This window comes from Gadus morhua, chromosome 7, assembly GCF_902167405.1.
Source record: "Gadus morhua chromosome 7, gadMor3.0, whole genome shotgun sequence".
Taxonomy (NCBI): Eukaryota; Metazoa; Chordata; class Actinopteri; order Gadiformes; family Gadidae; genus Gadus; species Gadus morhua.
The window spans coordinates 9,849,052-9,875,894 of NC_044054.1; the positions used below are offsets into that span (position 1 = coordinate 9,849,052).

The 26,843-nt window shown below is 46.9% G+C and overlaps 2 protein-coding genes and 1 pseudogene across 8 annotated transcripts; all 3 read right to left on the bottom strand.

Annotated features, from left to right (window-relative positions):
• Positions 1 to 80: 80 nt before the first annotated feature.
• rabgef1 (RAB guanine nucleotide exchange factor (GEF) 1) lies at positions 81 to 17,476 on the bottom strand. Of its 6 annotated transcripts, none has more exons than XM_030361458.1 (11): positions 17,412 to 17,476; positions 10,568 to 10,761; positions 10,190 to 10,398; positions 9,163 to 9,246; positions 7,699 to 7,719; positions 6,840 to 7,006; positions 6,412 to 6,496; positions 5,066 to 5,198; positions 4,758 to 4,849; positions 4,127 to 4,383; positions 81 to 3,256 (listed from the first exon to the last, which is right to left on the bottom strand). In XM_030361458.1, exons 2-11 carry the CDS (start codon positions 10,744 to 10,746, stop codon positions 2,810 to 2,812), a joined length of 1,674 nt encoding a protein of 557 aa, XP_030217318.1. In that variant the 5' UTR covers positions 10,747 to 10,761; positions 17,412 to 17,476; the 3' UTR covers positions 81 to 2,809. The 6 variants fall into 6 exon arrangements, with proteins under 6 accessions (XP_030217318.1, XP_030217319.1, XP_030217317.1 ...); XM_030361459.1 differs by lacking the exon at positions 17,412 to 17,476 and adding an exon at positions 11,404 to 11,619 and having other exon boundaries at positions 6,412 to 6,493; XM_030361457.1 differs by lacking the exon at positions 17,412 to 17,476 and adding an exon at positions 11,404 to 11,619.
• Positions 17,477 to 19,738: 2,262 nt separating this feature from the next.
• On the bottom strand, positions 19,739 to 26,638 carry kctd7 (potassium channel tetramerization domain containing 7). Of its 2 annotated transcripts, none has more exons than XM_030361726.1 (4): positions 26,026 to 26,638; positions 25,163 to 25,332; positions 24,077 to 24,255; positions 19,739 to 22,687 (listed from the first exon to the last, which is right to left on the bottom strand). In XM_030361726.1, exons 1-4 carry the CDS (start codon positions 26,272 to 26,274, stop codon positions 22,311 to 22,313), a joined length of 975 nt encoding a protein of 324 aa, XP_030217586.1. In that variant the 5' UTR covers positions 26,275 to 26,638; the 3' UTR covers positions 19,739 to 22,310. The 2 variants fall into 2 exon arrangements, with proteins under 2 accessions (XP_030217586.1, XP_030217585.1); XM_030361725.1 differs by having other exon boundaries at positions 25,990 to 26,633.
• Positions 23,677 to 23,795, bottom strand: LOC115548071 (uncharacterized; annotated as a pseudogene).
• Positions 26,639 to 26,843: the final 205 nt, after the last annotated feature.

Consider the following 26,843-nt stretch of genomic DNA (forward strand, 5'->3'; position numbering starts at 1 on the left):
CCTTCAAAATAAGAGGCCCGGATGGTATAAAGTAGGTCACTTTTCAAAGTAAAAGAGGACAACTTGACAACACAATACAATTCAATACAATACTACTTTATTCTCCACAGGTCGTGCAAAATATAACATCGTCATCCACATCTTCAAAGCAGAATATACGGAAGAGGATTAGGGCCATAAGAACAAAATAATTGTTGACTATTAACTCTATTCTCAGAATTTTGACTCTAAACTCAGATTCGGATTTTAATATCAGAATTCTGAGAAAAAGTCAGAAATCCATAGTTCTGACTTTAAAGTCAGAATTCTGACTTTCAAGCAAGAATTCTGGGCATTCTAAAGTCAGAACTATGGAATTCTGAGAATGAAGTCAGAATTCTAATTTTAATCTCAGAATTCTGAGCATTCTAATCTCAAAATTACAAGGTCGTGTTCCAAATTCCGACGATTTATAAGCATTGTAAACTTGTAAACAAACCTATTTTTAGACATCATGCCAAGACAGGACCAAATGAGTAATGCATATAAATAAGGGTGTATGCTACCATTGCAGGGGAGAGAGAAAGGTAACTAAAGCTGATGGTTGATTTTTGAAAGAAATAGCCCAAAGGCTAAATCCAGAGTTCGACAGAGGAAGGGAAGGAGAGATTTTTAGATCCCCTTGGTGCAGTTGAAAAATAAGGCTATCTGCATTGAGACACTCAAACCTTTTTTTATTGGACAAGATCAATCAATAAACTGAGTGTACACCCAGTTACTAACTAAATGCAGTGGACCAAATGCCTCAACAACCCATTGTTTGTAATTCTGTTGAAAGAATGCATTTTAAACTTGGCATTTAATAATAATTATTATTAATCATAGCAGCACACTTGTGACAGCAGGGAGGTCAGTACCAACACATTATAGACATGCACTTCAAATCAGTTTGGTATTTTGAATAAAACAACGAATACACAAAGAGAATTTGAAGTCCACTCAAAAATGTTTACATTTATAAACAAATAACTGCAACCAAAAATACAGAATCATGATACATTACAAAATGTGCAACCACTAAAATAGCATTAATTTATCTATCAACTTTTGATCACTTATGTACAGCTCAAGAATTTCAAGCAGGATTCCAACACAATCAATTCTAACACATGGTTTATCACTGAATGTTTGCCCGTGCCCATACTTTCCCACCAATCCTTTGTCTAACAGAATGATATTTGTGAAAATGTAAATATTATGATTTTGAAAAAAATGCAACAGACCATGTAAGACACTTTTCTTATCTTTTCCCAAAAAAATGCATTTGGTTTTACCCATGATAAAAGTGACTATGGAAACTGGGGGGTGGGTCTATGTTAAAGGCTTTAAAGGCCTTCCTCTGCCATACAACATTTTCACATAGTGTCTCAAGGCGTCTCAAACAGGAAGCAGCTCTTATTTTGACTGTCATACTTGCACAAATACAATTTTCCCTTTTGACTTTCACAGGAGTTGCAGTAGCACAAAACATTGTTTAGACTATTGTATATGTAATGCATTCATTGTGTCTACACTTGAGATACCCTTGAGACTTGAAATGAAGACGGAAGTATATCCGTCGAAACATGTCAAGGTAAAGAAAAGAACATCTACCAATAAATGTGTCTGTGATCAAATAAAACTACAAATATCTAGACTATTGTAGTTAGTTAGTCTGTTTATTTCTGCTTGGGAAAGGAGTAACAATTCCCATATGTCAGTCAGCCAGTATAGTGTTCTGACTTCTTGCTACTTCTTGGAAATTCTCATTACAAAAAGAGAAAAAATATTGAACAAACTAAAAGAATACAATGATTTAATGGTTGGGAGGACCAACTGATTGATAGCATGAGACTACATTGCTTTCCATGCAGAGACTCATTCAGAACTACAATACCCTACTGACTTACAACTAATGGTCAAACCATGTCAGGTCTTGGGTCAGGAGTGTCAAGCAACATTAGTGTGAGGTTAGAATCAGTGGCTTTAGCATGCCATTACTACCCCCCATCATTATCTACAATTATATGACAAAGCAGGGCTTGAAAAGAAAGTGTAGCCATCAACAAAGCAATGACAATGTAGACAAGATGAAGATGAAGAGAAAATGCACTTATATGTGGAAACCAAAGGATGAACCGATATTCATGGCCAAACCCAAACTTGGATATCTGTATTTTCCCATGAGGCTCTAGCTTATCTTTTTTTTTATTACCACTCATCACTTTAACAAGTGGGAACAAATCGAATGTTAAAAAAGGAATAAAATCTGGCTATGCCTTGATAAAACTGATTACTATCATTAGCTTTACCTGTTTGAGGTGAATAAGAAAATGTTTCCTCGAACACCCGTGCGGAGGGATTTCAGATTTTAAGTGGGAGTTTCCACCTCTTTTAAAAAAGTCCTATGGAGAGTAAACAGTAAAAGGTAATAAAAAATAAATAATAATTCATAATTAAATAATGATGTCATTGTTCAACTCTATCTCTTAAATTATCTCTGTGATTCCGATTTTGGGCCTTTAAATAATTTCTCCTGGTGGTGTTTTCCTAGTGAAGCACTTTGTATTGCCATTCTGAAGGACAAGCGCTCTTTAAATAACCTTTGATTGACTGAATAGTTACCTCTATGAAGTATTCCTATTAATTTGTAAAACGAAACACACTAACATTATTATTAACAATCTCTTGAAGCGATACCGGCTTCGCAATGAAATTCCCACTCGAGTACCAATTCAACTCATGAATCGCTCCCACGCCCTTCCTCCTCCTCCTCCTCATCGTCAGGGCCCTAGCCAGCAAACACCTGGGGCGTGAGCGGCGGGGGCAGCCGGTCCGTCTCGGCGTTCTCCGTGTCGATGGCGGAGGCGGGCGGGGGCCGGACCTCCAGGGGGTACCTCTCCAGGATGTGCTGCACCTCCCGCCGCACGCCCTCCTCCCAGGACACCAGCTCCTCCTGCAGGCCGCGGGCCCCCTCCATCAGCCGGTCCTGACGCTCGCTCAGGCCCGACAGCTGCTCCAGGCTGTGGTGGAGCTGGGCCAGCGCCGGGTTCACGGCCACGGAGGAGGCGGCGGCGGCAGCGCCGCCTTGAGGGGAGGGCCCGGCCTCCAGGGGCCAGCCGCCGTCGTCGGTGGGCCGGCGAGGCGAGGCCTGGCCTGACATGTAGCGCTCAAACTCGTCGGTGTCCAGGTTGAGGGACTGGGCGTCCAGCTTCTCGATGAACGCCACGGCGCAGCACTGCAGCAGACCACGGGGAAAAGACGGCAGACACGTTTTGTGAGGTCAGATACAAGGCCCTGTCCCGCTACAAAGTCCCGGACACGGTTGAAATCATCAGGGTGTTTCACAACCCTAGTCGCTGCCCCAGGCCTCTGGAACTCTCTCCCCACTATCCAACTGTATTACAGCGTCTCACCCCACCTTTAAATCCTCCATCCAAACTCACCTGTTCTCACTCGTCTGTCACACTCAACTTCACCCACCCGCCAATTTAATAACTACGTTGCATTGTTAATTTGAAAAATGTGCTTGTTTTCAACTTGTATTTAGCTCATCTTAACTGTAAGGCAACCTTGAGAGTTTTTGAAAGGCGCCCTGAAACAAAATGAATTATTATAATAGCTGCATTACACATAACATAACATGAACTTCTAGCATGTGCACACGAATACTGCAGATCAAAACCAACAGGTCCAGCTGTTATCCTTGTGAGGTATCAGGATCACAAACCCCCATCAGAATTCAGTTAAACAAAACAGAATCAGGCTTTACACTTGTTGCCCATCCCTGACCCACGCCCATAGAGGACAGACAGCTGTTGCCCCTCCCTGACCCACGCCCATAGAGGACAGACAGCTGTTGCCCCTCCCTGACCCACGCCCATAGAGGACAGACAGCTGTTGCCCCTCCCTGACCCACGCCCATAGAGGACAGACAGCCGTTGCCCATCCCTGACCCACGCCCATAGAGGACAGACAGCTGTTGCCCATCCCTGACCCACGCCCATAGAGGACAGACAGCTGTTGCCCATCCCCGACCCACGCCCATAGAGGACAGACAGCTGTTGCCCATCCCCGACCCACGCCCCCCTGGAGACAGCACACTGACCAGGTTGGTGAAGTAGTAGCCATCCTCGCCGGTCATCAGCCGGCTGGGGTTGCAGAAGCGCGTGATGTACTGGATGTTGGACTGCAGCCGCGGCGGGTTGGCCTTCAGCACGATGTAGATGAGCGCGGGCAGGAAGTCGTCGGCCGACGCCGGCTCCTTCTTGGTGATCTTGATGGCGCTGAAGATGTGCTTGCTGCACTGTGTGATGCACGCCAGCTTGTCCCGCGGCACCCGCTTGGAGTCCATCTCGATCACGTCTAGAGGAGAGGGAGGCTGGGTTTAACAAGGACGGCGCAGCACAGGAGTGGGGCCGGGTTGGCTAGAACACTTTTGAAAACCATACAGTTAGCAACTACAACAGTACATAACAATTTACTAACGGAATATTATATATTTCAGGCAAACTAAATATAAGGAAAATATTCTACAGGTTGGGAAAACGAGTTATACTAAAAACCATGTATCGAACAAAACAGTAGATTAGCAAAAAAAGGCCATCTGATGACTATAAAACACAAACAACTCACTAATTGTAATCAATAATATATTAAATTATTATAAATATTATTATTTAAGGGTAAGGAAACACAAGAACCTGTTTCACAGCTTGCTGATATGACCAGTTACTGACCCGTTATTGCTTTCACAACATTGTCCGACACTTCAGGGATCTCCTCGTCCATGGACACACACAGCATTTCAATGGTCACCCAGTGCAATGCCCTAGGACACACACACACACACACACACACACACACACACACACACGTAATTATCACAGTTTTCTCAAGAACGTGCTGTAAAATGATTTAATAGTCTTTAAACATAAATCAAAAAATATTATTATAAGAAGAAAAAAACATCCAGCGAAATTAAGACAAATACCCAAATTCCATAGAGTTTTAGTTATTTTGGGTTTATTTTAAGTGGCTTTCATACCTTATTCTGTGCTGCGTGGCAAGGTCCTTTTTCTCATCGTCGGTTGTTTCCGGGCAGAAGACACTCTTATACAGACGAGTCATGATGTACTTCTCCACCTGGTCCATCACCCTCTCTACAGACTCAGACGAGCCTGGAGGTCAAAGGGAGCTCTTTAACCACTGAAGGTAAAGAAGGCTAGTCTCCTGAGGCCAGCCTGATCGAACCAGTTCACATTCTGTTTCTCTGTGCACATCAGACTGGTCTCAAACCAGTTAGGACAATCAGCACTAGGGGGAGGGAGTTTTGAGTTATTGACCAACAAATTAAAACAATATATATTGATGAAAGAGAACGAATAACGAGGTTAAAAGATCATTCATTTGCACAGAATGCTTTTCATATTGGAGAACATGTTTTTGAGAGAGCGAGCGAAGAGAGCAATAGCGTCACCAAGTTATTTGATCTGACTGGCTGGTTCTTTTTGAAAAATGCAAGGCTACGCCATGTGTGAAAATCAATTGCAGCCTAGCCAAGGCCAGACTGATATTCACAGAGAAACACAAACTTGGATATGGTCTCACAAGGCTTAAAAGTTACCGAAAAACTGAAGGGTCTTCAGCTATGGTAGAAACGTTAGGGAAATCATCTATCAGCAGTTGTCTTCAGTGTAAGATGTCCAGCTATATTTAAGCTGTTAAAGGACCAATCAAGGTACAATGTGGAGTCCTGACGGGGGGGGGGGGCGTCGCGTCGCGTTTGCTCATTCGCGTAATAGAGCAATCGCACAAAAAATACATTTCAAAGTGGAACGGCCCACTCCCCGATGATCTCCAGTCCATGCTGCAGACTCAGAGCGAATTCAAATCGCCGGCACAACGGCCGGGGGTCTAACACCGTAATATATATATAAACTATAACCGCACTTCACATTAATCGCAAATATTCCGCTGCTTCGGGTTTTGCTTTGTAGGCCCGTGGAGAGGAAGCGGGCGAATCCACTGTCAGTGCGTGTGCAGTGTATCAGTGATACGCGGGTTTATCCAATAAGTGGTAGTGTTCCTGCGCACCATTGGCATGTATGCGCGCTTGTCTCTGTGTGCGTGTGCGTGTGCAAACGAGAATGACGGGGAGAAAGAGTGCTATGGGGAGATGAATGAACGGAACGATATTTACATTTCAAAATTGCGTAAAAAGGAGAAGAAAAAAACAGAATCAATTTGTGGCACTTGGTGTTCATTCTCTGGCGCTGCGCCACACATTGGCCTATGTATGGGAAACACTTTCCTGGAAAAATGTTTCTTATCATGGGTTTCAAACTAGAATCTGAGTAGGTTCATCACAGATGGAAACCTTTCCTAACAGACCTTTGAAGTGGCTCATCAGACGATCCGACAAGTTCTGGTAGAAGTCTTGGACGCACTCTGACAATTCATCTGCACCAAGGTCCTGCTGAAACGATGGGGGCAAACCCTTCATTAATCCGGGGCTGGCGTCATGCTTCGTGGGACATTATTGGAGGTGGGTAATGGGCTCGACCTTCTTGTTGGCTATGCACTATTGCAAGTGGGGAATGGGCTCTACCTTCGCGTTGGCCATGCTCTATTGGAGGTGGGGGGCTCTACCTTCTTGTTGGCCATGCTCTATTTGAGTTGGGGGGGCTCTACCTTCTTGTTGGCTATGCACTATTGGAAGTAGGGGGGGGCTCTACCTTCTTGTTGGCCACGCTCTATTTGAGTTGGGGGGCTCTACCTTCTTGTTGTCCATGCTATATTGGAGATGGGGGGGGCTCTACCTTCTTGTTGGCCATGCTTTCGATGAAGGCCCGACACTGCTTATGGATCTCCCGGCCTGGTCGCTGCATGGTCTTCAGGAACTCCATGAAGTCCTTGGAGACGCGGTCCGTCTCCAAGCTGGCCTGCCGGCTGATGGACGGGCTGGAGGTCTTCCCCTCGTGGCCCTCTATGGAGTGAAGAGCAGCCAGAAGATATTACAACATTGTCTTACCTGGTCGTCAACTACTTGATTTTCTAGTTGGCCGATACCTCTGGGATTAAAGATGAAAAGCAACAACCGGCAAATCTCTCTCTGCTCTGCAAAGAGAAGGTACTCTTCCAAACTCGACCGAAAGCACTCTCTCTTTTGAGTGGTGTTTTAGGGCACCCAATACAGAGATCCCCGGTTCGCATTTGGCAGAATAAAGAAAGTAACCTGCTCAAAGCGACGCATACAAATAGAGGATGTTAAGATTAAACATTTGTAGAGGCATTCATATCTGGTAACAGAATAACATTTCTACTTTAAGCACTAGTGCGTCGGAAACAATGCTACCGTTAGAAGGTTATGTGCATGTTAGGCGGCAGAGCAAAATGGTATCACTAGGCAGCCCTACGCCAGCATAAACACATTGATGCTGGGGATTCTGAATAGTTTGAGCAGTCAAACTATTTTAACTTATTAATTAATGGATTATGTCTAATGTGTGGACGACAAATCAAAAGTGGGTGCCTAACGCCATCGTTTAGAGAGACAATGAAAACGTCTTAAAATAGTCAATAGATCTGGATTCTATGAATGAACGATTGTTGCTGTATGTCTGCGGAGTGTATTCAGGATGCATGATGGACTGTTCAGACAGACTGTGGGATACCGACCTCTCAGCCTAGCCACCAGCGCTGCGGGCACGGCGACCGTTTGGGGGGAGGGGGAAGGAGGGAGCGGGGGTCGGTGGTGAAAACAACGAACAGAATGGGTAAGTAGCAATCAAAAGGAAAAACAACAAGAGAAATCAAAGTGAAAACACAAAGCATAACCAATCTGAATCAAACTTAGAAGATGCATAGAGGAGTTTAAAGACAGAAGCTAGCACCACACCAAAGGATGTGCAATTCAAGAAAAGCCCTGCATTCCAAGAGAAAACTGAATGGATTCACGACTCAAAATCTCCCCCAGTCTCCGTTCCTTCTCAGGACTTCTTCCCTGCTAATTAAGCTTTTTTTCAATCTGGGGGCCTAGGGCTAGGTGGGGGTCATACATTTAGAGACTTCCAGGCTGTTACTTTGATTAAGGGCTATACAAATAAATGTGATTCAAATTGAAAGTATATTTGGATGTACTTTTTCGTTGGCTTGCCTTTGTGTGTTTACATTATTGCAATCAACATGGCAACAACATAAGCATATACACACTCTAGTCTAAACTGCTTTTCATATCGCAAAGCGGGCCGCAGAAGATCCTAAATCTAATACCCCCTCGTACTGAATCGAGTATACATTTTGAATCGAAAATTAAATTCAAGAATTTTAATATATTAGAATCCGGATCGAATGAGCCAAACCCCTACAAGAAATGGCAAAATATTATTTTCCAAACTCATTGTGCTTCATTGAAAAAAAACCTCAATGGCCACCTGGCTCAAACTCATTGGTCACTGCCAACTGGCTCAGCCCTCTCTGAAGCATCCCGCTGACAAGCTTGTCATGTGATTGAATATGGAGAGCCTCTCAACATATGCCTTCAATCTGAGTTGATGCCGTTTACATACAAACTCTAACAAACGCTTGCTAAGCAGCAAAACATTTGCATATGGATTTCTTTAGAATCCTTCAATTGAGACGGAAATCGCATTGAGATGCCACTAAGCCACGTCCTTATAGGACCAGCTGGGTTATATACATACACATACACAAACACACAAACACACACACAATGTAGCCCTGTGAATGAGACGTGGTTCACCCATGACCCGATGCTAAACCCATGATGTTACAATCTTTAGCTTTTTGCCTTGAGCAGGCTCGTCTACAGTATGCAAACTGAGTCCAAATCACTGTTGTATTCGCTATTTCATGCAAAAGAGATAATAGACCCAGAGGAGTCATCATAGGACAAACACAAGTGTCACTCATAACACTAATGATGGGTCTACCCCTTTAATGTACCATAGTAGACTACACTAGTGAATGCCACTAGGAGTAAAGCCAGGGCTTTGTCAAACTGAGCCCTGCCTACATATGTGATGTGAATGGCTACACGTGTGTTTGTGGGGTTCTGTTTAAAAGGGGTCCATCGGTGAACCAAGAGGGAGTGGAACCCCAAAGCAGCCTTAGAGCCGTTACCTTCGGTAGGAGAACCCATCTCCCACGAGGGGGAGAAGATCCCTCTCCAAGCCCTGAGGGTCCTGTCCTCCCTCTCAACAAGCCCTGCCAACAGCATGGAGGGAGGGAGGGAGGGAGGGCCCGGATGGGAAGCAACAGAGAGAGGATGCAGAGAACGCAGGGGCAAGCGATAGAGGGGAGACAAAGTGATGACGCACACAGAGCCACTAAAACCAAAAAGGTAAAAGGTTTGTCATTTCATGTTTAGCCCCAGGTGAAGTTGCATGGTGTGATCACTTTGTATGACCGTGGCCTGGACGAGACTATACATCGTTATCGTACGACCATAAAGCAGTCCCACTTATTTGATGATATATTATCAAAATCAATGGGTCTGGATGTGGCAGAACAGAGAAACCGTGTTGGTTTTAGTGAACAAAATGAATGAAGAATGGAGAATGTGGTGTTGGGCGCAATTCAACATCTGATGGGATGGATTCAGCGGAAGCCCAGAACAGATACATTTCTTGTCCCCATCTAAAGCACAACCTTACCCAAGCCAGGAAAACCCAATGGAAATACAGGCAGTGCTTTAAGGAGCGTCTGATGTGGAGTAAAACGTGGCCTGTGGAGTATAAACGGCCCTCTGGGTGTGGCCCCACCATCAGGGAGCTCACAGTAAACCGTGCCCACGTGCTTTGGGAGGACTTGGCCCTCATGTGGCTACTCTAGGTAATACAGCACTGGTACAATAAGAACGTCTCGGATCCCAACCATCCCAGACGCAGAGAGAAAGAGAGTTAACCCAAACCTCTCTTACACCAGGAGAGAGGACGAATGACGCACAATAACAAGCTGTAATGTTTTTAATATGGTGTCAAACACACGGTGTCCGTTTACAAAATATATACAGTATTCGACGGTAAACATCTCTTTATCACAGGATCCCTGTGACAACGTGTATAAGCTGAGTACCCTCATCCATTTCCGTACTGGTGGTTTGTCTTTTTTCTACCCCCGATCAGTGTCGATGTTTGCGGTGCCGTACCTTTCTTGGGGGCTATGCGCGTGGAGGGGCTGAAGAACTTCTTCACCGTGGTGACTTTACGCATCTTCTCGTTGGTCTTCTTCTCCTCAAACTTGGAGAAGGGGGTCAGGGCGGCATGGGGCGGGGTGGCCTGGGCCTGGGGCTGGGGCCCGGGCTGGCTGGAGGGCCCCTGGCTGCTGGCGTAGGCCACCTCCTCTTCGCGCTGCAGCCTGACCAGAGCGACGTTGCAGGATTTAGCGTTCGCATGACCGAGCACCCCCTGACGAGGCATACCCTTTCTGTGTGGAGTTTCTAATTCAACTTATTATCCATACTTTTTCTGTGAATGTTTCTGACTGTGAAACCCCCCGAGACGCCAAAGAAACCGACACTACTTACTTCTCTGCGAAGGCCCAGTCCTCCTGGATCTGTCTCTCCTTGGCTCGCTGGTACTCCTCCCGCCAGCACTTGGAGCACAGGCCCTGCCAGGCTGCGTTGCCATAGTAACCACATCCCTTCTTGCAGAGCAGCTCCGACTGGTCCACGTGGATCCCGCGGCGCTCCGGCTTCTGGCTCATTTTAGGCCGACTCGTCTGGTGAGAACATGTTCAAATGGGGTTCGTATCCTTGACCATAAACAACGGTAGATTTTACATGAGGGGGGAACGGTCTTGAAAAAGGCCACATTATTCAATTATGATATCAGCATTACTGTGCTCACATTACATGTTGAAACATGACCGTTTTGCTAATGGATGGGTGGTTTGGAATGGGGCATCATTATGAAACAGCATTGCATACAAACACCAATACATGAATGAGTTAGAAGAGTTGAAACAGGTGTCAGATTGAGGACACGAGGACAACACTAGGGGTCCTGACCCTCCGGAGGAAGGGTCATGCTGCATGACAACACACTGAGTAAACAGTGTGCGCACTGCGGCCTCGACAAATATATAGGCACCCTTTCACAGGCATGCATATCCGTTAACAACAGTCAAATGTGACAGTTTTTCGACTCTTATCAGGGAACAATGTCGTCATGTTGACACAGAAAACGCTCAGGCTATGTATTAATAACAATCATGTGTAAACTACAACGTAACCGTTTGGCTGGCAAGACAACTATGCATTATCGTGCCACGGTCTCCTGCGTGAGGTCGTCGATAAGTCACTAGCATTTCTCGACTATCCGACGAACAATGACTTTGAAATCACGTAAGATGATCCCTTACCGCCCTGGCAGAACGCTGTGAAGGACAACAATGCTAGCAATGCTAGGCTAATGCAAAACGTCAACAATCAACGCCTCTTCCGGTTATGGTAATGCTGCGTTCAGGATCACGGTGAAATGTCCGCCTTTGCATGAACGTCGACACGTAATAATGAATTATGTTCGTATTTGGTTATTTTGCTATTGCTCTCCATCCATTATAAGTCGCTTTATATATATATATATATATATATATATATATATATATATATATATATATATATATATATATATATATATATATCCTAAAAAGACGAATAGTCAATAGTAAACTGGTTTCAAGTACTGAACCAGAAAGGAAATTCAAAGTTATCTTCTGAAATGCCTTTCATTCTGCTAAAGACGACTCCAAAGACAAATATGTTCCTGAATCCGCGGACGCCAGCCTTCCGAGTCGGAAGTCGGAAATCTCCCAGCTTGCGGCATTTCTCGGAGGCACGCCCCCATTTTGTCTTCATCTCTCGGAATTCTGAGAGCAGACCGAGAGCAGTGATGACGCTCTCAACTAAAATTGCTGCGCCCGTAAAGAGATTTATTTTCTTTGTATTTGTACCACATTGGTCATTTAAAGGTCGTTTTTAAATGCTCTTACACCCTTGATTACATTGCTACTTTATAACGGTCACCAATTTATGCATTGCACGGTCTTGCTGTGCATGCAATACTGTACAATAATGTAAAGTTGTGTTGTTTGTTTTCGAAATTGTATGCTAAAGAGGCTTATGTAGCTAACAATAAACAACGACTAGCAAATTTCATCGCACAATCACAAAGTCAAACGGGAACGCTATAAATGCCCGAGAACGTAAATGACTTCAAAAGGATGACGTGCAACTCGGAAGGCTATTAGCGAGGATTCAGGAGCACACCAAATTTGTGTACGCAGGAAGTCGTCAACAAGCAACAGATTAGCGCTGGGGCTATTTTTGTTGTATTGTTTACACGACTGCTATTGGTTGCTGATGTGTTCCCATCATGCTTTGCTTGAGGAAGTCATTTAGTGAGCAGTGAGTGAAGACATTCAGTTAATGTTAAGTGCTCGGTTGAGTTAGGTCTTTGTGTACTCTTGGAACGATACAATAAAGTCACTGAAAGAATAACACGCCTCTGCTTTTGACATTCGCCACATTAGTGTCAGAAGTGGAATATTCTAAAAATAATACCCCTTATGAAGATGGCGATGTCAAGAAGCTATTTAGAGAAGAAACTTCACGAGATTGAAGTTCTTCTTCGGCGTCTTCACGAAGATCTTCCTGCAGAGATGAGTGATCGACCCGACGGGGCCAGTGCTCCCCGCCGCCATGCAAGACGGGTGTCAGCCGAAGTTGAGCACGCTGACTGCTGACGAGTGACCAGTGCAGAGAGACTGCCACCGCTGACCTACGGCGCCGAGAGCTCGCCGCTGATCGCCACCAAGGGGAAGGTGACGCTGGCCGTCGCTGTCGAGAGGGCGCCGCTGACGAGAAGGCATCGCTGGCCGCCGCCATAGAGAGGGCGTCGCGGACCGTTGCTGACAGCTCGCCGCTGATCGTCGCCGCCGAGAGGACATCGCTGACCGCCGGCGAGAGGGTGCCGCCGACCGCCTCGCCACGGGCCGCTGCTGCCAGCATGCCCATCGCTAGCCCGGCACCATGGAACACCTGGAGCCGTACCTAGCGCAAGTTGGGTGGAACAACCAAGACACTGCTGCTCACGTTGCTCTAGCACATGAGGGGAAGGCGCTGCAGTTGTTGATCGACCTTACGCCCCCCGAACGACTAGACTATGCGATACTGGCGGCTGCATTGGAGCGTAGTTTGGCCAACAGGTTTCAAAGGACAACATGCGGGACCAGCTCACGCGCCGGCGCCGCCAAGAGGGTGAGACGCTGGGTACTTATGCCGCAGATGTGTGCTTCAATGCATGTCGTGGCTACCCCACGTTTGAGGAAGCAGTCCGTGAGGAGCTAGCCCTGGGCGCCTTCATCCATGGCCTCACACCAGAGAGGCTGAGAGAACACCTCCGCATCATGGCACCGACCAGCCTAAGTGCTGCGCTGGAGGAGGCAGAGAGGGTAGAGGCTGTTATGACCCAATGCAAACGACAGGTCCCAAGGTGTGCCAGGCCAACGTCAGCGATGAAGAAGGGGACGTCGAGGGAAGGGTCGTCTGCCAGGCTCGTCCGTCACCAACTCGACCCCACCGACGTCGACCAACCCACGGGTCCCGGGAACGCTGTTTCAACGACCCATGCTGGCGCTGTGGAGAAGTGCGGCACTGGGCCCCGAACTGTCTCGCCCCCGCCCCTGCACCAAAACGCCACAGAGCCCCACAGTCGGGAAACTAATGCTGCCACCCATCCAACCGACCATAGACCCCATTGAGAACAATGACAAGATTGGTAGAGTGGGCCACGCACACAGCCTCTACCTCCTCTGTTCAATCAAGGGACTGCCCTGCTGGGCCCTCGTGGACACGTCCACCATCTCCATTGTGCGCCCAGGGGTGCTTCCAGAGACAGGATGGATGCCCACAGACTGTAAGATCCGAACAGTGGCCGGAGAACTAGCTGGGATGCTGGGGAAACTACCGCTGCCAGTGAAGGTGGGGAACACCGAAACCACCCACAAGTTTTGGGTGGCCGAAATTCTTGACCCCTGCATCATCGGGCTGAATCTGCTGACTTGTTTGGGGGCTAGGGTGGATGTGTCGAGGAACACCATTCACTTCGGCACGGAGATGCTGACCCTCCAGCGCCGTCAAGGGGGGAAGGTAGGGTGGACACAAGCCCAGCTGTGTTCACCAGGCGCCGCACCACCGCTGTCTCCACAGCCACTGTCGCCATCCCCTGTGGTGTCAATGGCGCCGCCTTGTCCGCCTACGACAACAGCGACCTCAGTGGAGGCTACGACTCCCCAGCCCCATCGTCAGATGTTGACAACGCTATCCAGGAACTCTACCAGCGGAGCAGTGAAGGACTCGATGATCAGCAGAGCCAACAGCTGCGAGACCTGCTCCAGCAGTTTACAGACATTTTTGCTGCACGAAATCAGGACTGCTCCCAAACTAACCTGGTGCAGCACTCAATGACACTGGCACGGCACTGCCCATTACACTGTGAGCCCGCCGACTAGGGTTTGCCAAACAAGAGGGTCCTGGGCCATGTGGTGGGGACAGAAGGCATGGCTACGGACCCTGCCAAGGTGGAGGCGGTAAGGAACGGGCCCATCCCCCGAAATGTCAGTGAGGTGCACAGCTTCCTGGCTCGCCTCATACTATCGACGCTTCGTCCGTGACTTTGCATCAATTGCGACCCCCTACACCTTCTTATGGACAAGAGGAGGGAGTACAGCTGGGAGGACGACTGTGCAGCCGCCTTTGCCCAGCTCCGTGCTGCTCTGACAACCGCACCCATACTGGCCCTTCCTGACCCTGGCCACAGCTTCATAGTGGACACTGATGCCAGTGACGTGGGACTGGGGGCAGTCCTGTCGCAGGAGGGAGCTGGGGGCGAGAGGGTGGTGGCTTACTACAGTCACTCCTTGTCTCGCCCCAAGCACAATTACTGCGTCCCCCCTGAAGTGAGTTCCTGGTAGTGGTTGAGGCGTTCAAACACTTTCGCCCCTACCTCTACGGCCAGCGGTTCCTTCTGCGGATGGACCACGCTTCCCTGACCTGGTTGCTCAGCTTCGAGGAGCCTGAGGGACAGGTGGCCCGGTGGATCAAGGCCCTGAAGGACTACGATTTTGAAGTCCCACACTGAGCTGGGCGTCTGCACAGCAATGCAGATGCCCTGGCCCGACATCCCTGTGAGGACTGCAGACACTGTGAACGCCCGGAGGAGCGATATGGAGCTACTCTCCAGGTAGCTGCCACAGGACAGGTTGGGCCAGATGAAGGTTGGCTGACTGCAATGGAAGACCAGGAGTGGCAGGCAGCACAGGACAGTGACCCCACACTGGCCAGGGTGGGACATTGGGTTGACAACCAGGCACGCCCCCCCCCCCAGCAAGCTGTCACTGCCTTGTCCACGGTTCAGTGGGGGCAGGACACTATGGGGTGGCCAAGACCCTCAACAAGCTGCGCCAGCATTTTTACTGACCTGGTTGCAGGAAGAACACAGAGCTTTTCGTTCACTGCTGTGAATCCTGCACTGCTAAGAAGGGGCCAACTGGACGTTCCTATGCCCCTTTGCAGCAATACCAGGTGGGGGCCCCCATGGAGCGGGTTGGGGTACCTCAGGAACTGCACAGCGATCAGGGGCGGAACTTTGAGGCTCAAGTCTTTGTTGAGGTGTGCAAAGGCATGGGGGTCAGCAAGACCAGGACGACACCCCTCCACCCCCAGAGCGACGGGCAAGTGGAGAGGTTCAACCAGACGCTTGCCACGCAACTGGCTACGTCACCTCACGACACCAGCGAGAATGGGACCGCCACCTACCCCTTGTCCTGTGGGCTTATCGCTCAGCGGTGCAGGAGAGCACGGGCAGGGTGCACACCAGCCACACTTATGTTCGACAGAGACCTGTGGACGCCTGTGGGCATAGCCTTTGGCGCCCCCCCCCCCGACACTGATCTCCCCAAGATTTGGGGCTTCGAGTACCTGCGGGACATTCAGCAGCGTCTGGCAGAGGCTCACGAGTTTGCCAGGCAGCGTCAGGAACAGCTGGGGGAATGCCAAAAGCAGGGGTATGACCTCCGTTGCCAGGGCCGCTCCTTCGTGCCTGGGGAGAGGGTGTGGGTCTACAATCCAACCCGGGAAAAGGGGGAGTCTCCCAAACTGACCAGCCAGTGGGTGGGGCCCTGTGAGGTGCTGGAACAACTTTCTGATGTTGTGTATTGGGTGAAGATGTGTGCCCGTGGGCGGGTGGTGGTGCTACACAGAGACCGCTTGGCACCCTACCGCCCCCTGGCGGCCGGATTTCCCGACACACCCAGCTCACCCAGCATGGCTCCACTCACACCGACGAGTCCTCCGACTCAAACAGACAGTGGGGGGTTGGGGCATGCAACCCCACGGGCTCACAGGTGGGGGCCGCAGCCACCCCTTTGCTATCAGGACTTTGTTGTCGGCTGAGGACAGGCGACATGCTGGTGGGGGCAATGTAGCGCCGGGGCTATGTTTGTTGCCTTGTTTATACGACTGCTATTGGTTGCTGATGTGTTCCCATCATGCTTTGCTTGACGAAGTCAGTTATTGAGTAGTGAGTGAAGACAGTTAGTTGATGTTAAGTGCTCGGTTGAGTTAGGTCTTGGTGTACCCTTGAAACGATTCAATAAAGTCACTGAAAGAATATCACGCCTCTGCTTTTGACATTCGCCACAATATAAACTCTTTGTAGCTTAGCTCTACACTCCATCAAGTAACACACAGTAGGGATTAGATGGCATCTTATTTCCTAGGGGTGGGAAAAATAATCGATTCTTCGATGGTTAGGGTTAGGGTTAGGTTTAGGGTTACCCTAACCCTAGTCTCGCAAAGCCAGACCAAACTACAGGAAGTAGAATGGTCTGGAACCACGCTATTTAGAGCCGTCCGGAGGGAAACTGGGCTGGCCTGTTTTTATTTCTTTAAACCAATCACAATCGTCTAGGGCGGGGCTAACCCCGGGAAGCAGCAGCGGTGTCCATCCGAAATAGTGCAAGAACATCTTTCTTCCTCAGCAAGTGCTGTGAGTAAATCTTTTGCAGTTCTTTGCAATTTTCGACGGAAAGAGCCAAACATACTAGCTTTACAGCGCCGTCAAAGTCCTCTTCAAAACTCGCCATACTGCCTAGTTTCCGAGTTTGAGGGGAAGCACAATACGGGAAAGCCAGCAACAGGAAGGGGAGGAGTAGCGGTGGATCCGACGCTAGCGCTATAAACGCTGTCCATTTCCGCTCAGCCAGACTACCCTAACCCAAAACATATGCTAATTAGCTAGACGATGGATATAAAAGTGAAAAATAGGGTTAGGGTTAGAGTTAGGTATATAAAGATGCTCAATACTTACAGGTGCATGTCTTCTTCTTCTTCTTCTTCTTCTTCTTTGACTTCGGTCAAACTAGTCGAACAACGAAGACTGTGACGCAACTGTGACGCAAAACATTTGAAGAAGCAGAAAAAAACCTGACTGCCACACAGTGCGTTGCCACACCACAGTGTGTTGCCAGACCACAGTGTATTGCCAGACTACAGTGTTTGGCCATACAACAGTGCGTTGCCACACCACATTGCGTTGCCACACCACAGTGCTCGGCTCCAGGGCGCCAGCTGGTTGCTACTCGACTGGCCAGGACACAGGGCATGAGGGTAGTAATATGTAGGCCTACAATAGAGAGATAGTGTATTTAGGTAATGGATGAAAGACATCCATGCAACTGCTAACTTTTGCAAAATATGGACCTTTTTAGACTGGTTTGTGTTTTGAGAATTTAGGTAATCAACAAGGTTTATACCTTGAAGCAAAACAGACCAGCCGACGCTGGAGTCTCTTGCCAGTTGGGAATGGGTGGGACACAGCGGGAACCATGGATCATTAACTCCTCTGTACTTCTCTCTTTCTGCTTTTTCCAGTTCCAGGGCTATTAGCCACCCCACACTCCAAGACCAGTGTGGAAGCATGGCTGGTTGGCTCATCATCTCTGCCATCACCAATGAGCTGTCCAGAACCCTGAGTTTGGATGAATGTTCCTACTTTTATCTACCGCTGTCAACGGTGCTGAATTAATGAATTTTGTGGAGCTGCCTTGGGCATTGCTATATTATGATGAAAACATATTGAAGACAAGGTCAAGTAATTGAATAATTGTCTGATAAACATGAGAAAATGTATTGTGCTCTGGACACAATTGGTAAGACGTTCAACCAATAAGAGTAATGAAACATGTGGCAGAGCAGTGGCAGCCCTTTTGGTTGTTTATGAGAATGATTCTACGGCACTCCCATTGGGTTCTCCTCTGTCAGTCATTGTGTTAAACCCGCCTCTACGGCACTCCCATTGGGCTCTCCTCTGTCAGTCATTGTATTAAACCCGCCTCTATGGCCTCCCATTGGGCTCTCCTCTGTCAGTCATTGTATTAAAACCGCCTCTACGGCCTCCCATTGGGTGTTCCTCTGTACAGTCATCATATTAAACCCGCTTCTACGGCCTCCCATTGGGCACTCCTCTGTCAGTCATTGTATTAAACCCGCCCCCTATCTGAACAGAAGGGGGGCCTGACCAGTTTGCCAGAGCAAATGAGCTCACAGATTTTTCAGTTTCCCAGACTACAGAAGAGGGATTCCCTTTTGCATGTGAATATACATAATAACAGCAGCCATTGACATCTTATCCCACGATGGAAGATATCTTCATCGGTAATGCATAGCTACCTGGTACGGTAGGCAAATCTTTACCTGGGATCATATTTATTTCCAATTATTGTGTATCTCCATAACATATTATTATCCTGATTTATTTTATGCAGGTACAGCAATAAATGTTTATTAAAAAAGTTCCTCACCTCAAAATCTGCAATGTGTCTGATTGGTTCCATCTTGTGCCCCTTAAGGTGCATTCATGGTCTGCTAGGGGCAGCTCGCCAGTGATGACACTCACGCTTACGCGGGTTCCCGACAGCGACACCGTACACTGCGTTGGGAATCTAAAAGTTCTTCACAGCAGGGTTTTTTTATCAGATAAAAAAAAGTCAAAACTAAACAGAACTTAGTAGGATCAGTTTCAAGTTTGAACGCCTTCATTTCCTTTTAGCCTATCACCTACTATCCTTTTGCTTTTATTTAAGAGAAGCACATTGAATTGTCACTGTATGGAAGGCTACACATGCCCTTATCTAGAGATGGCTTACCAGTAGACAACATTTTAAATGGAGCAAAGTTGATGCCAATAGACGGTTACCACGTCAATCAATAGTAAAGTATTGGATATGATGGTTGATTATTTTATATTGAGTTAAACGTTCATGTTCCGCCATGTTCATGCACGTCACTAGTAAACCATACGTCACCAACTGGCCAACTCTGTTATCAAAATCTGGCCCCAGTTGCTGAACGGATGTAGAATCAAGAGCGTCATGAGGTGTCGTTCACGAGAACTTTCCGACGTCGCGAAAATGTTTTCCCCATAATTTCCAGCGATTTGAACGCACCATTAGTCTATCATGTGTTAGAGCTCAACATGTGATCACCTGACTTCTAGATGGAGAGTCTATGCCTGAAACCAAAGAAATTAAATATCTATTATTATTTAAGTCTTAATAAATGAACCATAACCAGAAAAATGACCGTAACCCTCGTTAGGGAATACAAAATATAAAAGAGACAGTGCTTTAAACAGACTAGGGCAAACAATATTCTTTATAAAATCCTTAAAATATACATCACTGTCAGTCAGTACCATACAACATTGTTTGACGAACGAACAATGCAACATAGTAAGACCAAACTGCCTGAACGACAATATTATTTGGAATAGCAAGTGCTTAAAACAAAGAAGAACAAGCCTGCTGGGGCTCCAGAAAGAAAATGACAAAAAAAACAAAAACATTTAATAGCTGAAAAAGGGGGATCAGAGAGGATACTCATAAATGTACCTAATCTCAAACAAATGCAGGGGAACACAAAATCTATTTTGTAAAGGGTACTTTGACAACAAAGGTAAATTATATACTGTATAGGTCTACTGAATATTTTAGAAAGTTGACATCACCCATCATCAACCCATTCAAAAGACATTTTAGCTCCATATTGCTAAGTGAAACATTAGCAGATTTCGCCTAATATATATTAATTATGAATTGAAATGGCAAATTATGTTTTTGGTTTTGTAATTTATCAGCAAATTACATTTTTAGATAGACTTTACGGGGAGGAAGTAAAATAATACATTTAAAATTTTGATGTAACCTTCAGACAATTTTCAATGAAAGAAATAACATCTTTAATGTATTAATTAGGGTAAGGGTTAGCACTGACTAAAAGGCACTTATAAACTGGACACCAAACTAAATTCAACTTCATAAAAACGAATCCATAGAGAGTGGAACATGTTGTCAAACACCATCCAAATAAACAGAATGCAGAGCCAATATAAATGATGTGGTATTGACTGGTGTTCACTATGCTCTACGGGGTAGGTCCGACAGTGAGCACTATATAGCACAATGACATAAGCCTGGGGGCACACACTGCTATGTCTACAGAAAAAAAGATGCCCGGGATAACATTTTCTGAATGAATGTCATTTTAAAACGTATTCCTGGCACAACATGTGAAATAACTAGTGCACCAATTGCAGGCTTTTTTTGTTAATGTTTTTCAATGAAATAACTTTTTGTGAACACCTGAGATTCTGTTAAATACCATTTGAGGGGGATCGACCAGCAGCTTAATTATAATGAACATGAAAGGTGCTTGCATTTAAGTTATACTTCAAGAAAAGTTTCGCTTCAAACATGTCAAAATAATAAAGTTTATATCAGAGGAAAACGTAATATTGCCTACTATATTATTTGCACCACAACGCTCACTGGCTTGGCTGTGACAAGGCAGAGACTTGAGTTAATGCTATTCTATTATGAGCTAAATAGATAGTAAACTAAGATGTTCAGTAAAATTGCATGAAGAGAAACGTTTTTGATCTTGGGATGCACATGCAAATCCATGTGTGACAAAAGCCCTTTAAATACATATTCAGGCTTTAGATTGATGCGTGCTCCAGTCCCATCAGAACAGCCTGTCCCTCACCCTTGGACTAGAATTGAGTTTAAATTGTTAAATAGCAGTATGGCAATAAATAATTTATGATAATTTTACAACATAAAAGACATAACTGGATCCCTGTGATTCCAAAAGTAAAAAATATTTACATGTTGCCGTATTGAATACTTACACATAAAACAAGCTACATTGCATACATTTCAGGATGAGTATGAGTTTCATATTTCATTCACCATTTTACATGACCAAATAAAAAATAAAAAACTGGAAATGTTAGCTTTTGCTTAAAGCGGACTTAGGCAAGGAAAAAATAAAACAAGATATTTCATTCATCCATTCCTACTCCTCAGAAGTCCCCAGGATTGTTAGAGGAGCTCTCCGTGGGGTTCTTTAAAGGTTCTTCCAAGTGGTTAGCATTCCTTTTAACAGCTGTTATTGTACTGTATACGGATACCTCTCCATATCGTGGTTTGGTAAAACATGAACGCATTAACATTGCCAAAATAAACAGTGCCAGTTGAGTTCAACTCCTCCATTCTCATCCACCTAAAACAGGAAAGAACTTTACAAATATTTATTATCTTAAGTCCTCAAGTACTTTTTTCCTTTCAAAGTCTTTAACCTCACCACATTCTTGTAAGTTTATGCAGTGACCAGAACCCATCCGGGGTCCTCTCTAAATGCTCCATCAGTGGGGTTTAGCCACTATCAGGCCAAGTAGATGTAACAGTTTCATTGTGCGTAGAGGTTTCTGACGTTTGGCCATGGTGTGGTGTAACACGCAGCTAGAACAGCTTTACAGATGAGCTTTACAGATGTTAAAGCTTGTGAATCATTGCATATAAATGCATAAGACACCATCAACCTAATGCATGAATAGCTTCCACATGGACGCAGAATGTAGAGACGTAAATTATACAGGTAAAATTAAATTACATTCAACCCATCTTATCATTCCAAAACGGTGTTTTCAAACCGTTTGAACTTCAGTCTTAACTTCAATATCCTCACCGTACAAAATAAGCCTGCCAAAACTCCATGAGCCAAACATTGACCTAAAGAGCAGTTTGTAAAAAACAAGACAAATCATTACTATGCAAAAACTAGCATAGGAGCCCTGTCTTCTTTCGGCCCAAAGAACAGCACCAGCCAACCCTCCACCTCTCTGTCGTCAGCCCCCAGCCCTACCCCTTCACCACCATGTGATCTTGAACTCATAGATGGGCCTCTTGCAGTAGTAATGATTGATCAGATGCTTGTCACACACGCCTATGCACTGCTGCTCCGCGCTGATGCCCAGTTCAGCCAGGTCTCCCACAATGCAGTGCAGGAGGTCGTACACGTCCGCCACCGCCTCCCAGGGTCCGAAGGACACGTCCACGTCGCAGTGGTGCTCAAAGAGCTTGGCCTCGCTCTCCGTGCGCTCGAAGCGCAGCGAGTTGAAGAGCGGCCTCTCGTAGGGCGTGATGGGCATCTCCTCCTTGTACACGCAGATCTTGAGCTTTGCGAAGCGCGCCTTCCTCTGCATGGCGCGCAGCTTAGCGATCTCCACGATGCTCTTCAGGTTGTCTGCCGGGCACAGGGACCACATCCTTCAGTATTCCTGATTACAATCCTAAAGGTTTTCTCTATCCGGGCGCTCCTTGTTTTGTTATGAACTGAATCTCCCCCCCCCCCCCAGCACTGATTGGTCCTACCATTTATTGATATTTTTAGGAGGGGCTTACAATGGCCTCAAAGCCAGCCTGAAGCAATGTTTGAAACCTTACAGATACTGTTGCCAAGGACGCTGAAGATATTTTGTTAGCCAAGTATCCATTTCACCAGCACATAACATTTTGCGGAAGGGATATATTGAAATGATTAATTCTGCATGTTATTTGGTGTAAACATGAATGTGAAATGGTTGGTGTGAATACGTACAGTTTACTACCAAACATGGGCTTGAGTTTCACAAGTATTCACATTTCTTTTGATGAAAGGTGGTATTCAGATTAAACAAGGTTTTTATTACACTCCCAATTTCTTCCAGTCGCGTGTTCTTCATAACCAATTTTAGAACAACAAAAAAGATCCCCCCTTTTATCATTGTATTTTCCAAGTACCCCCTGCTATAATAATAATTCATTACATTTATATAGCGCTTTTCAATGACCCAAAGACGCTTACAGTGAAGGGGGGGACCTAACTCACCACCACCAGTGTGTAGCACCCACTTGGGTGATGCACGGCAGCCAATCTGCGGCAGAACGCTCACCACACACCAGCTTGAGGTGGAGAGTGAGGGAATCAATGAGTCAGCCAATTGTACAGGAGGATTATTAGGGGGGCCAGATTGAAAGAGCCTGGTTGGGCCAGGAAACTGGGGAAACCCATACTCTTTGCGATAAGTGCCCTGGGATCTTTTATGACTACATTGAGTCAGGACCTCGTTTTACGTCTCCTCCGAAGGACAGCACCTTCCACAGCACAGTGTCCCCGTCACTGCACTGGGGCATCAGGATTGATGAGGGAGGGGCCAGAGGGAAGAGTGCCACCTATTGGCCACCACCCGACACCACTTACAGCACCTGGTATTCCCAGGCGGTCTCCCATCCAAGTACTAACCAGGCCCGACCCTGCTTAGCTTCCTAGATCAGACGAGATCGGGCGTGTTTAGGGTGGTATGGCCGTTATGGCCGCTATCCTTCAAAGTCCCCTTAGCGGTCCCACCCCCCGTTTGAGAAACACTTGTCTTCCCACTGGACTAGGCTGGTCGAGTTTGTGTAAACCTATCAGCTTATTCACTCGCTTACAGATCCCGGCCTCCAACAAAATGATTGGTCTAAACAAATATGAAGGAAAAGGTTCAAAATGCAGTGTTCCCCCAGAGTTGAGCTATCAGCCTCTAGATGAAACAACTAAAGTCTTGGTTTGTGAGATCTATGATACACCTTTCTCCTTGGTAAGTGTGGTCACCTTTGTAGTAGGGCAGCAGATCAAGAAAGGATTGACGCACTTTCTCTCCGGTCAAGGGCTGGATGTCCTCCAGGTTGTCCAGCAGGGGCCCGATGGCATAGTACTGCGCCTCCCGATACACCGCCCGCACACGGTCCCGGTGGGGCAACTCGCCCTCCCGCAGGAAGTTCAGGATGTCCCTGGACATGGGGAACAGGAAGTCATCAACCAAAGGCAACCCCACCACCATGTGGATCTCCACCAACATGCTGCATGGAGCAACAGGAGCAGGACCCGCAACTGATCAGTGCATCAATCAGCAGGAGCCATTCTAAAAGGGGTAGGAAGGAACCACCGGGGACGGCGCCGAGGTCTACTCTTAGTGTTTGGTCACAAGTTGTTCTCACAGTCCTTTTTGAATGATTCTTTGTAAGAAGTGTGGCAGACCGCAGGGAGGAGTGAGGAGAGTGGTATGTCTGGCAACCTTCTGGCTCCACCCCCAAGCCTTACATGGACTTCCTCATCCTTAACGAGGCAGGCTTGAAGGCCATTAAGCTAGAGTGCTTGCTGCTAAAGAGGGGCGTAGGCTACCACAAGCCGGAGTTAGGGCTAGGGCTAGCAAGCGGGCAGGGTCTGTGTGATCGCCTGGAAACTCGGAACAGCTAAGAGAGTGAGAGACCTTGACACGTACTACGGACTTCGGATTAACCCTTTCTCCTGGTGACACAGATTTACCCTGTAAATAAACCATCCCTTGGAACTGCTCTCTGTGTGTTGAGTCGTTATATCTATTGAACTTGGTGGCGTGGAAAAAAGACCACACCCACTGGCCCGCTACAGAAGGTACATCATGACCTGTAGCACAGATATACATCAATAGATAGGTAGTTACTGTAGATAGATAGATAGATAGATATAGATAGATAGATAGATAGATAGATAGATAGATAGATAGATAGATAGATAGATAGATAGATAGATATGGATAGATAGATAGATAGATAGATAGATAGTTACTGTAGACAGACAGACAGACAGACAGACAGACAGACAGACAGACAGACAGACAGACAGACAGACAGCTATACACAGCCCAGCAGTGCTCACCCAAAGTAGGCCCCGTCTCGGTCGATGAAGAACCGTCCCTCTGCGTCACGGGGGATGTAATGACGTCCGCTGAACATGGCGGCCAGCATGGTGTCCTCGTAGCGCCTCAGAGTCGACAGACGGGTGGTGAAGTACGTCCCCCCCACGTTGAGAGGGATGACCTCGGGAAACTGAAGAGAATTAGAAGAATGTGTGAGTGTGTTGCACAGAAGCAGGTTTTGTTTGTAACACATATTGGGGTGCAGGAGTAAAAAGGATATACAATGAATAAATATAGGTCCGCTATTCATTACTGAATCATAACAGTATGTCAAACCAACACCTTGCTTTATCCAGATACCAGCCAGCCACAATAACAATTTACAAATGTTAAGAGGAAAGTAAGTGGAAGAAATGTGTTAATTTATCAGAATACACTTGACACCTGCAACTCTTGTTTAAAATGGTTTAGTCGGCCTGACAGTGATCAGACGTGACGCACAGAAGGGATTCCCCCGATTAAGGGAGCCATTCCCAGCTAGGACTTGAGAGGAAAGCCAAAGCCATGTGATGTCACTCACAGCCTATTAACACCTCGCCAAACCCTCCTATGACCTGAAAGACCCAGAGCAGCATTACCACCCACTGGAGAGGACGCCTACTAGGCTGGTTGGGGATAGCCCTTACAGGCCTCTGAGGGAGTCACCTGGGGTTTAAATGATGACACTTTAAGTGTCTGTTGACGCACAATGACATCATAATTTAGGTTATCTTTCTCTATATACACTATATCATCCATACACCCATGACTCCTGGTATGTGTGCCACTACCCAGGGATCTACCCTACCTCCTGCGGCGAGTTTAAGGTTGAGCGTTGCAGCACCTTGCCCAGGATACGGTTGGGGGTGGACGGCTTCCTAAAGTCATCCTGCGCACTGTCCGAACTCGACATGGCATCGCCCGGGTTCTCAGTGTCCCCAGAGAACACGACCATCACTCTGGGCAGAGGCAGAGCCCGTCGCTCCCGGACGAACCTCCTCACCCGGGAGGCTGAGGGCAGCGAGCTGGAGATGGAGAACGAGGGACCCTGGCGCTCACTGGGAGGCGGTTCTTCTGATCCATTCGGCTGCATGCAAGCACCGGTCGGCCAGAGGCCACCGGCCAGAGGCAAGGGGAAGTTCAGTCTCTGGAAATAATAATGCACACAAGTGACACACAAGTGATACAACAACCTTCAACGCAGGCGGGGTGGGACCTGTCAGCACACAGCGGAGGTACTGGTTCCATGGCGTTGGTTCTACAACCCGCACTGTGACACGTCCGGATTATTCGATTTGTTGTGTAGTATTATATTGAGGCTACGCACTAAATAGATGCACAAAAGATAAGCGAAAGATAAACGAAAACGTCATCCACTGCCAGTTGTGTTTACCCTGCTGTAGCTTATATACAGACAGCTGGAGCCTGCGCAGTAGGCCATGGGCTGCGTTCGAGTACCCTCGTAATGTAGCCCCGCCCATTCTGCCGGCGATTTGAGCTCGCCCTACAGAAGTGTCTGGAGCATGGTTGGACCTATTAAAGAGGTCTGGAGAAGAGCAATACATTTCTTTCTGCTTCCTATACGTTTTTGAGGGAGCCATTCACCAAGCTAGCTTTCCCCCCTGGCGCGCTATTGGCTGGTTTAACACAAAGACGACAGGG

Bases quoted from the DNA above. Each gene is read 5' to 3' on its own strand.
- rabgef1 (XM_030361458.1), bottom strand. From the start codon at position 10,746: ATGAGCCAGAAGCCGGAGCGCCGCGGGATCCACGTGGACCAGTCGGAG. The intron at 6,497-6,839 runs GTAGAGCCCCCC...CCATCGTTTCAG, and splicing joins AAAGCATGGCCAACAAGAAG to CAGGACCTTGGTGCAGATGA. The intron at 5,199-6,411 runs GTCTGTTAGGAA...TTTGACCTCCAG, and splicing joins TCTGATGAGCCACTTCAAAG to GCTCGTCTGAGTCTGTAGAG.
- kctd7 (XM_030361725.1), bottom strand. From the start codon at position 26,274: ATGCAGCCGAATGGATCAGAAGAACCGCCTCCCAGTGAGCGCCAGGGT. The intron at 25,333-25,989 runs GTAGGGTAGATC...AATTCTCTTCAG, and splicing joins CCTTAAACTCGCCGCAGGAG to TTTCCCGAGGTCATCCCTCT. The intron at 22,688-24,076 runs GTGACCACACTT...TGTGCCCGGCAG, and splicing joins TCTGCTGCCCTACTACAAAG to ACAACCTGAAGAGCATCGTG.